At 26.6% G+C, this 18,315-nt stretch overlaps 1 protein-coding gene and 1 long non-coding RNA gene across 5 annotated transcripts; one reads left to right on the top strand and one right to left on the bottom strand.

Moving 5' to 3' along the window:
• Positions 1-20: 20 nt before the first annotated feature.
• On the top strand, positions 21-11,490 carry LOC123266194. 3 transcript variants are annotated; one of them, XR_006509720.1, is made up of 3 exons: positions 21-253; positions 349-650; positions 5,503-5,606. It is a non-coding gene; the product is annotated as an uncharacterized LOC123266194 (long non-coding RNA). The 3 variants fall into 3 exon arrangements; XR_006509719.1 differs by lacking the exon at positions 5,503-5,606 and adding an exon at positions 2,885-2,992; XR_006509718.1 differs by lacking the exon at positions 5,503-5,606 and adding an exon at positions 11,383-11,490 and having other exon boundaries at positions 22-253.
• On the bottom strand, positions 5,872-17,296 carry LOC123266193. Of its 2 annotated transcripts, none has more exons than XM_044730259.1 (3): positions 16,938-17,296; positions 8,283-8,682; positions 5,872-6,130 (listed from the first exon to the last, which is right to left on the bottom strand). In XM_044730259.1, the coding sequence occupies exons 1-3, from the start codon at positions 17,174-17,176 to the stop codon at positions 5,888-5,890; spliced, it is 882 nt and encodes a 293-aa protein (XP_044586194.1). In that variant the 5' UTR covers positions 17,177-17,296; the 3' UTR covers positions 5,872-5,887. The 2 variants fall into 2 exon arrangements, with proteins under 2 accessions (XP_044586194.1, XP_044586195.1); XM_044730260.1 differs by lacking the exon at positions 16,938-17,296 and adding an exon at positions 10,379-10,776.
• Positions 17,297-18,315: the final 1,019 nt, after the last annotated feature.

The following is an 18,315-nucleotide window of genomic DNA, read 5'->3' as shown; positions in this document are numbered from 1 at the left end:
ATATATATATATAATATATAAATATATAATATATATTCTACCGTGAGCAGAATACTCTACGGATGGTGACGGTAGTGTAGGTATTATATATAATACACTGAATAGGAAGTCGAGTTGCTGTTATATATATTTACTTATACTGTAAATTTAAGACTGGAATATTGTTGGTCGCTCAAGCTGGAGCAAGCTGGAGCTGGACCCGATTTAAGATGGATCGTATTGTAGTTAGTAGTTCTTACTGTTTACATCAGATGTGAGTACTGAATTTTTAAAAAATTATTTAGTATTTTTAAAAAATTATTTAATATTTTTTTTTATTTTATTTAATTATTTTTTTTTACTTGCAAGGTTTAAATATATTTATGGAAAAAATATGGATTTGGCACACGGAACACTCGGAGCTCGCGAAAGTACGATAACGCATTCGGATACTCACTACATATCATAATATAACGTGTAACTACATTTTAGTATTTTAGTGTGGGGGAGACGACCAATAAAATATGTGTGCGCTCACGGTAAATATATGTCTTTCAATCACACATATGTGCTCACTTTACTTGCTGAACTTGCTTATATATATAACTTGCTGGATATGTTTTTTAATGGCCGGTAGTTTTGATGGCAATGAAGGAAATTATTGTCCTGCGGTGAGTAAGACAGTTTTAATAAAATAATAGTTTAAAAAAACTAAAAACACGCTTTTTATAGAAAACCAAACTAAAAAATAGAAAATAAATTTAAATTAAGAATAGTGTTAAAAATTTCAATAAATATAAATTAATAATAGTGTAAATAAAAAAAATGTATTTTATTTTAAAAAAAGCGTGAGGTGCATGGTGTCAATAGTTATAAATATTTTATTGACAGATATGAGTAGAGTGATTATCATTTTGATAATATCTTAAAAAGCACCCCACGCTTTTTTTAAAATAAAATACATTTTTTTTATTTACACTATTATTAATTTATATTTATTGAAATTTTTAACACTATTCTTAATTTAAATTTATTTTCTATTTTTTAGTTTGGTTTTCTATAAAAAGCGTGTTTTTAGCTTTTTTAAACTATTATTTATTTTTTACTTTTTAGTTTGGTTTATTTATAAAAGCGTGATTTTTTAGTTTTTTTAAACTATTATTTGTTGATTATCAAAAATATTCAGGCGCGCAAATTACCCACGGAGAGTTACATACTGACATACTGACATACTGACATACAAGTGAAGCTAATAAAAAATAATTATTTATAAATATTATAAATACGGGGAATCAGAGTTCGATTTCGGAGAGCGAGCCTGAGAAACGGCTACCAGAACCAAGGAAGGCCGCAGGCGCGCAGATTACCCACGGAGAGTTACTGACATACTGACAAACTGACAAACAAACAAACTGACATACAAGTGAAGCTAATATAAAGCGTGTAATAATTAAAAACTGACATTTTTAATTTTTTAAAATTGCACTTATAAGGTAAAAGCCCCAATTATTGACGGGGGTCTAAATATTGACACCCTAAATTATCTTGAAATATATTAAATTATCTGTAATAAGAATAACGATCAAATAAATTTTTATTAAATTCTAATTAATTAAAAAATTGAAAAAAAATCACTTTCAGTTCAAAATATTAAATATTAATTATTAAAAAAAAATAAAGTTACCACCAGTTCATCAAATCAGCTTACGAGCGTCTATTTTCTTAACAACTTTGGTTAGAAAAGCATTTTTTTTAACTGCCGAGTTTAAATTAATATTTTCATGTAATTATATGACCTATTTTTTTTTTTAATTAACATTACATGAAATATTTATAAAATTGAATAATCGAAATTAATTTTATGCTTTATAATATTTAAATAATGGGAGTCAATAACTAGTTCATAATTTTTATGGTGAATCCCATATTGACAGCCAGTCAACAGCGCTATGACGCCTTTTTTTTTAAGTACTAGAATTTGAATTTGCGCGCGCAAGCGCGCGCCTGACTAGCATTTGCATATATTTTCATGCTTATGATATATTCGACCAATCACGTTACGAATAGTTTGATGCCACATACATTTCATCTCAATTTTATATTAGGACTAGAATTTGAATTTGCGCGCGCAAGCGCGCGCCTGACTATAGCATTTGCATATATTTTCATGCTTATGATATATTCGACCAATCACGTTACGAATAGTTTGATGCCACATACATTTCATCTCAATTTTATTGCATATATTTTCATGCTTATGATATATTCGACCAATCACGTTACGAATAGTTTGATGCCACATACATTTCATCTCAATTTTATATTAGGATAAAATACGTTATATACGCGATTATATTCAAGGCTTTTAACTGTCAAATAACTCAGCGTGTTTTGGTGTTAAATAAGTTTTTGAATAAGTTGTTAGATTTTTAATAATAATTAATCATTCATAGAAATTATTATTAATTAACTTTAATAATATAGATTACTTTATATCAAGTTTTGATAAATAAAAATATAACCAAATGATTCGACGCATGCGCAGTAGGGGCGTCAATAATTGGGGTTACGGTACGTCAATATTTAGATCAATCAGTTTTTTAACCCGTCAATAATTGGTGTATCCAGATTATCTATTTAATTATTTAAAATTAATTAGTAAATATCACTGATTATCATTTTAAAAAAAGAAATTGATTAGTTAAAACATTACTTAAGACATTACCACAAACAAAATTCAACGATATTTATATTTGATTGCTTAAAAAAAATCAAATCATAACTTTGTCTCTTATAGCGTCAATAATTGGGGCTTTTACCTTAGTTCTTTTTTGTTATGATTTATTTGGTACAAAAATAATTTTTTAAAAATTTAAATGAATAAATGTTAATTTTTTTGTTACAGAAATTATTATAAAACTGCTAAAGTAATTTGCATAAAATAAGCCGTGTCTCGAGAAAAAATATTTATATATAATTATATATAAATTAGTTATATATGATTATGTATGAAAAATGGTCAAATATAATCATATATAATTATATATAACAATATTTGATTATATATTTATTACATCTAATTAATTATTGGGTTAGTTTTATGGATAGAGTATTTAATATGGTTCTACGCAATTCTCTGTAACCAATTAAAATGCAAAAAACAAATCTAGCTATAATTTTACGGTTATAACACCAGCGGTCACCTATCCAACTATTAACCCTGCTCAATGCTGCTTAACTTTGGTGATCTCCGTGCATCCTGAAGTTTCTGTCTGCTGTGCTGCTATCTTAGATGACAATGATTCTATGATCTACATAATGTATCATATGGGTTTATCATAAATATAATATAAAAAATGATTTTATAATATATTTGGGTAGTCATAATTCATAATTTATTTATTTTACCGAATCTCATTATAATATAACACTTATTTAAATAATAATACAAATAATGATTTTACTATTAGGTAGTAGCAGAGCAGACCAAAACATCTCATAGGAAATGTAACAAATTTTGTATTTAGGAATTATTTAAACGTAATTATAAACATCATTTTAAACTTCTTGTGATTACCAAAAAAAAATTTTTTTTCAAAGAAAAAATTTTTATATATGTTAATTATATATAAGCATATATAATCATATATACTTATATATGGGACTATATATAATCTTGGATGGCTGTATATTGCTCCATATATAGTCATATATGATTATATACTATGCGAGACATTAATTCTTCCCGGTCAGTGCTGCCTTTGTAGGAATGGAAAAATGAATTTTTGGAAATCTCTCAAAATTAATTTTGAAATTTATAAAAATGTACTTTAATGTTAATTATGACCTCATATACAATTCCATATATAATCATGGATGATTATATATAACTATATATGGAACTATATATAATTTTGCTTGGCTGTATATTGCTCGATATATAGTCATATATAATTATATATGACCTCATATACAATTCCATATATAATCATGTATGGCTATATATAATTATATATGGAACTATATAATCTTGCTTGGTTGTATATTGCTCCATATATAGTCATATATAATTATATATGATTATATATAACCTTATATACAATTCCATCTATAATCATGTATGATTATATATACTTATATATAATTGTATATGGAACTATATATAATCCTACATGGCTGTATATTGCTCCATATATAGTCATATATAATTATATATAATCTTATATACAATTCCATATATAATCATGTATGATTATATGTAATTGTATATAATTATATATGTGATTCCATATATAATCATATTTAGTCATATATGATTATATACAATTATATATGATTATATAGAAACATTTTTTCTCGGGGTATCTTGAGAACTATTGACATTTTAAAAGATATAAGCTCATTTCGATGTTACACTTATCGAGACCTTTCATTTGAGTACCCACATCAATTTTTCATATATTTTATATATTTATATATTTCACAAATATCATAAATATAAAATATATAAAAAATGCCATGTGGGTACTTGAATGAAAGGTCTCGATGAGTGTTACATCGGAATGAGTTTATATCTTAAAAAATGTCAATAATCAAGAAATGACATTGTATCTTGTGAACTATTGACATTTTTAAAGATATAAGCTCATTCCGACATTACACTTATCAAGATCTTTCATTTGAGTACCCACATCAATTTTTCATATGTTTTATATATTTATATATTTCACAAATACCATATATATAAAATATATAAAAATTTCGTGTTGGTACTCAAATTAAAGCCCTTGATAAGTATAACATCAAAATGAGTTTATATCTTAGAAAATATCAATAATTAAGAAATGACATTGTATCTTGTGAACTATTGAAATTTTTAGAGATATAAGCTCATTCTGACATTACACCCATCGACACCGTTCATTTGAGTACCCACATCAATTTCCCATATATTTTATATATTTCATAAATTCTATAGATATAAAATGTATGAAAAATGCCATGTGGGTACTTAAATGAAAGGTCTCGAGGAGAGTAACATCAAAATGAGTTTATATCTTGAAAAATGTCAATTCTTAAGAAATTACATTGTTTTTTATAAACTATTGACCTTTTTAAAGAAATAAACTCATCCCGATGTTACACTCATCGAGACCTTTCATTTGAATACCCACATCAATTTTTTACATATTTTATATATTTATATATATTATATATATATGTATATATGAAAAATATATCAAAAATACATGTGGGTACTCAAATGAAAGCTCTTGATGAGGCTCACATCGGGATGAGCTTATATCTTTAAAAACGTCAATATTTAAGAAAGTACAGTGCAATTTAACAAAAGTCTTTATTTAATAAAGCAAAATTTTATTTACTTATAGATCACAAGTCACGGCAGTCACAGTGACAAAGTTGCTATTTTCTATTATTTTCATTTTTCATAAAATTGACGGCTTAATATTTCTTCCTTCATTTTTTTTAATTATAAACATATTATTTCTTCTTTATTTTCAGGTTCAGGATTTTTTTGACCAGTAGTTGATGGCAATGGCGGAATTTTCTTACTGCTATAAGTAAAACAATTTAATTTTATTTATTTGTTTATTTTTTATTAAAATTAATTTAGCAGATATTTTACAATTTTAAGAATTTTATTAACAAATAAATTATAGCAAAAAAAATTGACAAGTAGAAATTAAAAAAAATTAAAAATACATTTTGAACAAATTAGTTTATTAAATAAAATAATAAAATGATCAAGTCACTGCTAACTAATTGATTTCTTTTTACAGATTTTTCAGACGGCACATTATTAAAAAAATGATTGTAAATTTAATAAAACTCATGAAGAAATAAACTTCACCAAATTAAAAGACATTCAGACATTAATAATATCCAATTACCAAAGTGGATAAGTTTTTTGTTCAGGATTTTCAGCTAACCACTTGCGCACTTTTTTTCGAATAATTCGACCAAGATCTTCGACATTTTCAAACTTTAAATCAATTATTTGGTAATAAGAATTGAGAGTCAGTTTATTTACTCTGGATAAAACTCCAGCAAGAAAAACATTTTTTCTGCTGCTTTTAACATGACACATCAGAAAATCCGAAAGATTGTCATACTGGGAGATGACATATTCCTGAAAATAAAATAAGTTATTTATAACTTTGTTTATTAAGGAGGTCCTTTCGCCATCAATGTTAAATAAAAAATATTAGATTATGCATAAAATTAATTTTTTTTTTGCTCGACGGGCAGAAAGCGTTAACTTTCGGCCCGCTGCGCTAAACGAAGTTGCCCCTTTCTGCCTTCGTCGAGCAAAAAAATAGTAAACACTTCACGGGAAGTAAATAAGAAAGCCTCAGATCACATGTTTGTTGACCTCGGCTTCGCCTCGGCCAACAATTACATGTGATCTGAGACATTTCTTACTTTACTTCCCTAGGTGTGTAATATACTAATCTAATAGTTAAAGTCCTTATGTATCTACTAGTGAAGTTTAATTTATTCTTCACCGTGGAAATTTTTGAACAAAAAATTAGGAAAACGGTTGACCCTGAAGGCCATCCCTGCAACTTCCCGCTAATTCCATACTTAGGCGGTTAAAATTGCACCAATGACGTTTTTGAGCTCTTCGAGCTCAAAAATACAATTTATGAATTATTTTGAGCTCTCCGAGCTCAAAGAGATTGCTTTTCTATGCTTTAAAGCACTTCGAGCTCAAAAGTCTGATAGAGATTTGATAAGACACTATTTTTTTAATTTTTAAACCGCAATAACTTTTGAATGAATAAACCGATTTTTACGCGGTTAGAAGCATTCGACACAGTTTTTCAAGCCTCACAAAGAATCTCAAATTTTGAATTGATCGCGCTAGGAATTTTGGAGTTATTCCGAAAAAACACTTTTTTCGGTTTTCTTTCGTTCACGATATCTCTCGAACGAATCAACCGATTTTGACCGGACTGGTGGCGATCGACGTGGTTTTTTGAGGTTAAAAACTGATTAGTTTTTGGAATTGAAACTTTAAGCCGTTTTAAAGTTATTCCAAAAAAACCACATTTGAAAAAAATTTTTTTTTTCAGTTTTTTGAAGATTTCTCCAAATCTATTGATCTGAATCGGTCAAAATAGTTTTCAAAATCTAAGTTTGGTCAAGCCCTTTCGAATGGCACCAACCGCGATGAAATCAGTCAAGCCGTTCAAAAGTTATAAGCGGTTCACATACTTTCACACACACACACACACACATACACACACACACACACACAGACGCCGTGACAACCTCGCGGGGATAGTCAGGAAAGCTTCCTGTGACCTTCAAACGTCGAGATCTGATGAAAATCTTCGATTTTCGTAGCGGGAAGTTAAAAATTTCTAAAAATGTTAGTATTTTTTCCGACCCTGATAAAAAAAAAGTATTGAGACAAAGAAAAAAGTATTGAAAAGTATTGGTTTTCTAGTCAATCCAATACTTTTCAATACTTTTTTCTTTGTCTCAATACTTTTTTTTATTCAGGGGAGTCTTACGAGAAAGTCAGACCTTAACAACTTTCTCGAATTATGGCATTAATCACCGATTAGATGGGGTAAAAAAACTCAAAATAAGCTTTTCGAAATTTTCAGGTTTGATTTTTTGCAATAAAATATATAAGTTGCCGTGGAATTTATGGAGAAATTATAATTATAAAATCCAGAAAATTTTTAAGTATCCTACATTTAAATGGCGTCAGAAAATTTGGCAACGTTGTGTAGCGCGCGAGCTTCAGACCATTCAATAAATTCAAACTAAACTTTAATGCGCTTATGTTTTTCATACATACTTATTAGTTAATTAATTGTTAACAAATTTTCATATTTCATAATTGAAAAATAAAACAATAATTAAAAAATACTAGCATTCCTGCCATGAGACATTAGAATGTTTTGGTTTTGTGACTAAACATTTTTAATTAATTTATTTATTTACACTGACTGCAAAAAGTTAAACATGATTACGGTTATATTGTGCAAATAAAAATGTAAACAACCGAAATAAAGCGTTGCCAAATCACGGACAGGTTACTGACAGCTGATTTACAAGAGTCAAATTAATTTTTGTATTTAACTATTTTTTTTTTTTTAATTTTCAAAATTTCAACGATTAATGCCTCATATACCATTTATTTTTTAATTTTAGGAATTTTTATGGGTTTTTTATTTTAATTTATCGAATATTGACTACTACAGTTGTTGTGACTCAACTAGAGCGAAAAGACTTCCTTAATATCAAAGAAAAATGATTACACTTACCGTCTTTTTTAACTTACACACCGTATAGGTAAGGCCTAATTCATAACATCGAACAATTATATTTCTTCCTTTAAATGGAGACATGAAGCACTTTGAAAAATTCGTTTCTTCAGAGTCTGCCTTACTTTTAATTATTTTTTTAATTTGGTTTTTTTCATTGTACCCTGGAACTTCTTCATAAGCCAATTGCGCAGTACCGACTAACAAAGATTTATTATTATCTGCTATTACCGGTTGATCGGTAATCAGTATTGCAATTTTACGCAAGTTTGGATTGTATTCATTGGTTAAATTTGTGTTGTAAAAAATATTTTTGTCTTGTACAAATGCCATGTTTGGGAATCTCATTGAGTTGTGATAGAAATATATAACTATTTGCCAATGACCTTCTTTAGAAGCGCTGAAAGAATTTAAAATAATTATGTACTACCGAACTTGCACTGTACTTTCTTAAATATTGACGTTTTTAAAGATATAAGCTCATCCCGATGTTACACTCATCAAGAGCTTTCATTTGAGTACCCACATGCATTTTCATATATTTTTCATATATACATATATATAATATATATAAATATATGAAAAATTGATGTGGGTACTCAAATGAAAGGTCTCGATGAGTGTAATGACGGGATGAGCTTATATCTTTAAAAATGTCAATAGTTCACAAGATACAATGTCATTTCTCAATTATTGAGATTTTTCAAGATATAAACTCATTTCGATGTTATACTCATCAAGAGCTTTAATTTGAGTACCCACATGGCATTTTTCATATATTTCATATATATGGTATTCGTGAAATATATAAATATATAAAATATATGAAAAATTGATGTGGGTATTCAAATGAAAGCTCTCAATGATAGTAATGTCAGAATGAGCTTATATCTTTAAAAATGTCAATAGTTGATAAAATACACTGTAATTTCTTAATAATTGACATTTTTTAAGATATAAGCTCATTTCGATATTACACTCATAAAGACCTTTTATTTAAGTACCCACAAGACATTTTTCATATATTTTATATATATGATATTTGTGAAATATATAAATATATAAAATATATGAAAAATTGATGTGGGTATTCAAATGAAAGCTCTCAATGAGTGTAATGTCAGAATGAGCTTATATCTTTGAAAATGTCAATAGTTGACAAAATACACTGTCATTTCTTAATTATCGACATTTTTTAAGATATAAGCTCATTTCGATGTTACACTCATAAAGACCTTTTATTTAAGTACCCACATGACATTTTTCATATATTTTATATATATGGTATTTGTGAAATATATAAATATATAAAATATATGAAAAATTGATGTGGGTACTCAAATGAAAGGTCTCGATGAGTGTAATGACGGGATGAGCTTATATCTTTAAAAATGTCAATAGTTCACAAGATACAATGTCATTTCTCAATTATTGAGATTTTTTCAAGATATAAACTCATTTCGATGTTATACTCATCAAGAGCTTTAATTTGAGTACCCACATGGCATTTTTCATATATTTTATATATATGGTATTCGTGAAATATATAAATATATAAAATATATGAAAAATTGATGTGGGTATTCAAATGAAAGGTCTCGATGAGTGTAATGTCAGAATGAGCTTATATCTTTAAAAATGTCAATAGTTGACAAAATATACTGTCATTTCTTAATTATTGACATTTTTTAAGATATAAGCTCATTTCGATGTTACACTCATATAGACCTTTTATTTAAGTACCCACATGACATTTTTCATATATTTTATGTATATGGTATTCGTAAAATATATATCAATATATAAAATATATGAAAAATTGATGTGAGTATTCAAATGAAAGGTCTCGATGAGTGTAATGTCGAAGTGAGCTTATATCTTTAAAAATGTCAATAGTTCACAAGATACAAGGTCATTTTTTAATTATAGGCACAAATTGAATCAAGACCTTTGCAATAACTTTAAATTTCACTATAAATACCGATTTTATGAAATGACTATCCTGGACACAAAATTTTTCTTATTCTATTAATAATATAGATAATACAAAAAACGATTAATTTTTTTTGTCAAAAAAAAAAAATTAATTTACTTACTGATAAATGCATTCAGCATCTCCAATTAAAACCCGGGGTTCAATTGGCATAACTTGACAACTAATATATCTATTATTATCACTTCGTATAAAGTTAACCAACCATGTGTCATTATTATTTTCAATTATATCAAATTCTCCCTCCGTAGATTCAACAACAATGGGTTTGTCTTCTTCAATAATACTAACGTTGCATTGGTTTAAAAATATTAACAGTATAATTAATAATTTAATAGTCATGATTTATTTGTTTTAATAAAATACTTCACTACTCTTCTGATAATCGATCCAACTGTTCTAATAGTAGAAGCAATACTTTGCAGAGTAATTTTTGGTAGCATCAATGTGCAGTAATTAACAGTGACGTTATCAAATAAGAATACTATGAATTGAATGATTATTTTGGAAACTATAGATTTATGAGGAATATTTTGAAAGAATTATTGAATTAAGCTTTACATGAATGGAAAGTCTAATAGGAGAAAAAAAAAGTTTGTTTACATTTATAAATTCGTTGCTTGAATTTGGACATTTGAGTATAAAATTGAAAAGGTCAGAAGTTAAAAAAATTAATTTTGAAATTTTAAATTAAAAAACAAAATTAGTTTAATTATTATTAATTCTGATAAATTAATTGAATTTTGTTTGAAATTTTAACAACAATAATTATATTTTTTTAATTTTATTTTTTTAGTTAAGAAAAAAATTTGAAAAAAATTTTTTTTTTAAATTTTAATTTTGAAAAAAGCCAAAATAAATTTTTGATGTTAAAAAAGTTTGAAAAAACTTTTAATTACAAATTTAATCATTTTTTCCTTGAAGTTAACTATTTTTTTAATATTTTAATTTTTAAATAATTTAGGAAAAAATTTTTAGATAACTAATTTAATTTTTATAAACAGTTTAATTTTTTTATTATTTTTTTTTTTTCATAACATTGACGGCTTAATATTTCTTCTTTAATTTTTTTAAATTATAAACTAATTATTTCTTCTTTATTTTCAGGTTCAGGATTTTTTTGACAGGTGTTTGATGGCAATAACAGAATTTTCTTGCTACTATAAGTAAAACAGTTTAATTTTATTTATTTGTTTATTTTTTATTAAAATTAATTTAGCAGATATTTTACAATTTTAAGAATTTTTTTAACAAATAAATTATAGCAAAAAAAATGACAAGTAGAAATTTACAAAATTAAAAATACAATTTGAACAAATTAGTTTATTAAATAAAATAAAAAAATGATCAAGTAATTGCTAACTAATTGATTTTTTTACAGATTTTTTAGACGGAAAATTATTAAAAAAATGATTATAAATTTAATAAAACTCATGAAGAAATAAACTTCATGAAAAAAAAATTTTGAGAAATTCCCTGAGAAAGAAGAAAACTGCCAGCGATTTTTCTAGAGACGCCGATTAATAATATCCAATTACAAAAGGTCATAAGTTTTTTGTTAAGGATTTTCGTCAAACCACTTCCATATTTTTCTTCGAATAGTTTGACTAACATCGTCGACAATATCAAACTTTAAATCGACGAATCGCTTGTAAAGCGGATTCGTTATTATAGAATGAAGTTTCGGTTTATTTACTATAGATAAAATTCCAGTAAGAAAAACTTTGTCCTTACTGCTCTTAATATGGCACATCAGAAAATGCAATATATCGTCATACTTGGTGACGCTGTAATCCTGAAAATGAAATAAGTTATTTATAATCTATATATTATTAAGAAAATAAGAAAAATTTTGTGTCCAGGATAGTCATATGATAAAATCGGTCTTTTTAGTGAAATTTAGTGTCATTGCAAAGGTCTTGATTTTAATTTGTGCCTTCTCAAGGTTTCATATCATTCTCACCGATAGTCAATGTATGATAATAAGTATTTAGACTGCATTCGGGAATGCTCTATCTCTAGATACATAATTAAGAAATGACCTTGTATCTTGTCAACTATTAACATTTTTAAAGATATAAGCTCATCCCGATCATCACATCAATTTTTCATATATTTTATATATTTATATATTACACAAATACCATATATATAAAATATATAAAAAAATGCCATGTGGGTACTTAAATGAAAGGTCTCGATGAGTGTAACATCGAAATGAGTTTATATCTTGAAAAATGACAATAATTAAGAAATGACATTTTATCTTGTGAACTATTGACATTTTTAAAGATATAAGCCTATCTTGACATTACACTCATCGAGACCTTTCATTTGAGTACCCACATCAATTTTTCATATATTTATATATATTATATTATATATATGTATATATGAAAAATATATCAAAAATGCATGTGGGTACTCAAATGATAGGTCTCAATTAGTGTAATGTCGAGATGAGCTTATATCTTAAAAAATGTCATAAGTTGACAAGATACAATGTAATTTCATAATTATTAACATTTTTTACAATATAAACTCATTTCGATGTTCTACTCATCGAGACCTTTCATTTGAGTACCCACATCAATTTTTCATATTTTTTATATATTTATATATTTCACAAATACCATATATATAAAATATATAAAAAATGCCATGTGGGTACTTAAATGAAAGGTCTTGATGAGTGTAACATCGAAATGAGTTTATATCTTAAAAAATGACAATAACTAAGAAATTACATTGTATCTCATGAACTGTTTATATTTTTAAAGATATAAGCTCATCCTGATGTTACACTCATCGAGATCTTTCATTTGAGTACCCACATCAATTTTTCATATTTTTTATATATTTATATATTTCATAAATATCATATATATAAAATATATGAAATATATATAAAAAAAAATCATGTGGGTACTCAAATGAAAGGTCTCGATGAGTGTAATGTCGAGATGAGCTTATATCTTAAAAAATTTCATAAGTTAACGAGATACAATGTCATTTCATAATTATTAACATTTTTTAAAATATAAACTCATTTCGATGTTCCACTCATCGAGACCTTTCATTTGAGTACCCACATCAATTTTTCATATAATTTATATATTTATATATTTCGCAAATACCATATATATAAAATATATAAAAAATGCCATGTGGGTACTTAAATGAAAGGTCTCGATGAGTGTAACATCGAAATGAGTTTATATATCTTAAAAAATTTCAATAACTAAGAAATTACATTGTATCTCATGAACTGTTTATATTTTTAAAGATATAAACTCATCCCGTCATTACACTCATCGAGACCTTTCATTTGAGTACCCACATCAATTTTTCATATATTTATATATATTATATATATATATATATATATATGCATATATGAAAAATATATCAAAAATGCATGTGGGTACTCAAATGAAAGCTCTTGATGAGTGTTACATCGGGATGAGCTTATATCTTTAAAAACGTCAATATTTAAGAAAGTACAGTGCAATATAACAAAAGTCATAATTTAATAAATCAAACTTTCATTTATCTCTAGTTCACAAGTCACGGCAGTCACATAATGACTGCAAGGTTGCTAGTGTTTAATTATATCGAAGAAAATCAATTACACTTACTGTCTTGTAGAAGTGACACACCACATAGTTAAGGTTTAATTCAGTACATCGTAGAACTATATTTTTTCCTCTCTTCGGGGACATAAAACACCTCGAAAAATCTATATCTTCTATGTCGGCCTTACTTCCAGGTATTTCCTTAATTTGGCTTTCTTCACTGTAACCTGGAATCTCATTATAAGCACGTAGCACAAATCGGTTCATCGCAGTTTCACTATTATCCGCCACTATCGGTTGATTGGTAATTAATATTGCAATTTTACGCAAGTTTGGATCGTATTCACGTGTCAAATTAGAGTTGTAAAAAATATTTTTCTGCTTGACGAATGCCATACCTTCAAATCGCATTTTGTTATGATACAAGTCTATGACTATCCATCCCCATTCAATTCCGTGAGAAACGCTGAAACAATTTTAAGTATAATTATAAAATTCGGCATTTCATAGTGACTGTTGAGACACTTGACTCTGGAATTTCATCAATTATATATAATTATGTGACTGAAACTTATACCATAGTAAAATTTATCTTATAATATAGAAGAATAACTAATTAACAACATCCCTTTGTCAAAAATCTCCATTACTTTTTATGTTTCTCGTAATTATCATTTGACTGAGTGTGACTGGTGGGACTAAGAAAAATCCTTCTCTCTTACCAAAGGGGGCGTCCATAAATTACGTGAGGCATTTTTGAGAATTTTTTAACCCCCCCTCCCCCCTTGATAAGATTTCGTAAGATTTTCCTCAACTCCCTCCCCCCTCCCCTAATCTCACGCGAGATTATTCAAAATTTATGTTTTGGCTGTAAACGGGTTGGATTATTGAGAAAAAAAGTGCCATTCGGCTACACCCGACATGGATAGGTAGATTTCTTGTTTGAATATTGAAAAAAACACGTTATTAAAAGGCTGTAATGTCCTAAAATTTATTTTTTATTATATTTTTGCAAATAACGATATGAGACTGACTACAGCAAATAGATATTTAAAGACATCTACCTAAAAAATAGGATTTTTTACATATAAAAGTCATTTGATGATAAAAGCTAAAAATTTAATTTATTATTGATTTTTTTTGAATTTTCTCAACTACAGAAATAAATTGAAAAAAGTATTAAAGTCGACGAACAATAGTTTAAATTGAAGATAATTAAACATATTATGACAAAATTGTATTAAAATTACGACATGAGACCGGCTACCACCGATAGATTTCTAAAGAAATCTATACCTAAAAAATTAGTGAATCCTATCGATCAATAATCAAATTAAACAATCCAGCGCTACTTTGCTGCTCTGCAGGGTTCAGACGAATACGACAAACACTATTGTGTCAAATTTGGCCATATTTTATTATAGAAATACTTTTTCACGCAATTTTACACTGTTTTCTGCTAGAGAAAAAATTACGTGATATTTGTTAAGATCCCCCCCCCTTCCCCCTAAGTGAGATTTGGTAAGATTTAGCATGATCCACTCCCCCCCTAGAACTCCTCACGTAATTAATGGACGCCCCCAAAGGTATACTTAAAGTCCAATTTCAGTTCGACCACTAAACTGAAAAAAAAATACTTCCTTCTCAATACAAAATTTATCCTACAAACATTCAATATTATTAAGAATTAGACTGATTACCTACGTAGAAACAATTAAAAAAATTTGTTTTTATTGTGACTGGTGGGACAGGCATTTGTGACTGGTGGGACAAGTACAAAATGTCTACATCAAATTGTTTATTAAAAAGACTTTTATATTATTTCAACCTTAGAAACATTGTTGTTTATATATTTAACTATAAATTATTTAGGATAATTAAAAAAAACTAATTAAAAAACACAAATAAAGGATTTAGCATGCTGACAACACGATCTTGATAAACTTAGGTGTTAATTAATAACGAACATAAAATTTCTTCTTAAAACTATAATAATAAATATGTTCGTTAATAACAAACATAAAATGAATTTGTTGTTAAAACTTTTAAAACAACATTTGACCCGGATACAAGTTAGTACAGCTGAAAAGTTACTAGGAGAGAAAAATTGATTTTCTAATTGATTAAAAAAAAATTTTTTTACAAATTAGTAAAATATACTTTTAATAATAAATTAGGACTAAATTAGAATGAATTAAAGAAATTTTTAAATTTTATTCATTTTTCCATTTCGTGTGGAATGCCCCTATAGTAAAATTTATCTTATAATATAGAAGAATAACTAATTAACAATATCCGTTTATCAAAAACCTTCATTACTTTTTAAATTTCTCGTAATTATCATTTGACTGAGTGTGACTGGTGGGACTAAGAAAAATCCTTCTCTCTTACCAAAGGTATATTTAAAGTCCAATTTCAGTTCGACCACTAAACTTTTAAAAAATACTTCCCTCTCAATACAAAATTTATCCTACAAACAGTCAATATTATGAAGAATTAGACTGATTACCTACGTAGAAACAATTAAAAAAATTTATTTTTATTGTGACTGGTGGGACAGGCATTTGTGACTGGTGGGACAAGTACTAAATGTCTACATCAAATTGTTTATTAAAAAGACTTTTATATTATTTCAACCTTAGAAACATTATTGTTTATATATTTAACTATAAATTATTTAGGATAATTAAAAAAAACTAATTAAAAAACACAAATAAAGGATTCAGCATGCTGACAACACGATCTTTTGATAAACTTAGGTGTTAATTAATAACGAACATAAACAAAATTTGTTCTTAAAACTATAATAATAAATATATTAGTCAATAACAAACATAAAATGAATTTGTTGTTAAAACTATTAAAACAACATTTGACCCGGATACAAGTTAGTACAGCTGAAAAGTTACTAGGAGAGAAAAATTGATTTTCTAATTGATTAAAAAAAATTTTTTTCAAATTAGTAAAATATACTTTTAATAATAAATTAGGACTAAATTAAAATTAATTAGAAAAATTTTTAAATTTGAGTCATTTTCCCTTTTTCCATGGAATGCCCAAATACAAAACAAAAATTAATTTACTTACTGATAAATACATTCAGGATCTCCGATAAAAATCCGAACTCCTACTGGAATAACTAGACAACTAATAAAACTAGCATCATCCTTGCGTACAAAGTTAACCAACCATGTGTCATTATTATTTTCAATTGTCTCAAATAATTCTCCCGTAAATTTATCAAAATTGCGTCCGTCTTTTTCAATAAAATTAACGAGGAATTGGGTTAAAAATATTGACAGTATAAAGAATAATTTAACAGCCATGATTTATTTGTTTTAACAAAATACTTCACTACTCTTCTGATAATTGATCCAACTGTTCTAATAGTAGAAGCAATACTGTGCAAAGTAATTTTCGGTAGCATCAATGTACAGTAATTAGCAGTGATGTTATCAAATAAGAATTCTATGAATTGAATGATTATTTTGGAAACTATAGATTTATGAGGAATATTTTGAAAGAATTATTGAATTAAGCTTTACATGAATGGAAAGTCTAATAGGAGAAAAAAAAAGTTTGTTTACATTTATAAATTCGTTGCTTGAATTTGGACATTTGAGTATAAAATTGAAAAGGTCAGTAGTTAAAATAATTAATTTTGAAATTTTAAATTAAAAAACAAAATTAGTTTAATGGAAGACTAGCAACTATTAATGAATAAAATTTTGGTTTATTAAATAATGATTTTTGTTAAATTGCACTGTACTTTTTTAACTATTGACGTTTTTAAAGATATTAGCTCATCCCGATGTTACACTCATCAAGACTTTTCATTTGAGTACCCACATGGCATTTTTTATATATTATATATATATGGTATTTATGAAATATATAAATATATAAAATATATGAAAAATTGATGTGGGTACTCAAATGAAAGGTCTCGATGATTGTAACATCGGGATGAGCTTATATCTTTAAAAATGTCATTAGTTGACAAGATACAAGGTCATTTCTTAAATATTGACATTTTTAAATATATAAACTCATATTAATGTTACACTCATCAAGAGCTTTCATTTAAGTGTCCACATGGCATTTTTTATATATTTTATATATATGATATTTATGAAATATATAAATATATAAAATATATGAAAAATTGATGTGGGTACTCAAATGAAAGGTCTCGATGATTGTAACATTGGGATGAGCTTATATTTTAAAAAATATCAATAGTTGACAAGATACAATGTAATTTCTTAATTATTGACATTTTTTAAGATATAAACTCATTTCGATGTTACACTCATGGAGACCTTTTCATTTAAGTACCCAGATGGCATTTTTTTATATATTTTATATATATGGTATTTATGAAATATATAAATATATAAAATATATGAAAAATTGATGTGGGTACTCAAATGAAAGGTCTCGATGATTGTAACATCGGGATGAG

The sequence above is a fragment of the Cotesia glomerata genome, linkage group LG5, assembly GCF_020080835.1.
Source record: "Cotesia glomerata isolate CgM1 linkage group LG5, MPM_Cglom_v2.3, whole genome shotgun sequence".
NCBI lineage: Eukaryota > Metazoa > Arthropoda > Insecta > Hymenoptera > Braconidae > Cotesia > Cotesia glomerata.
Note: the sequence above shows the minus strand (reverse complement) of the source record. Positions and strands in the feature narration are given on the sequence as shown.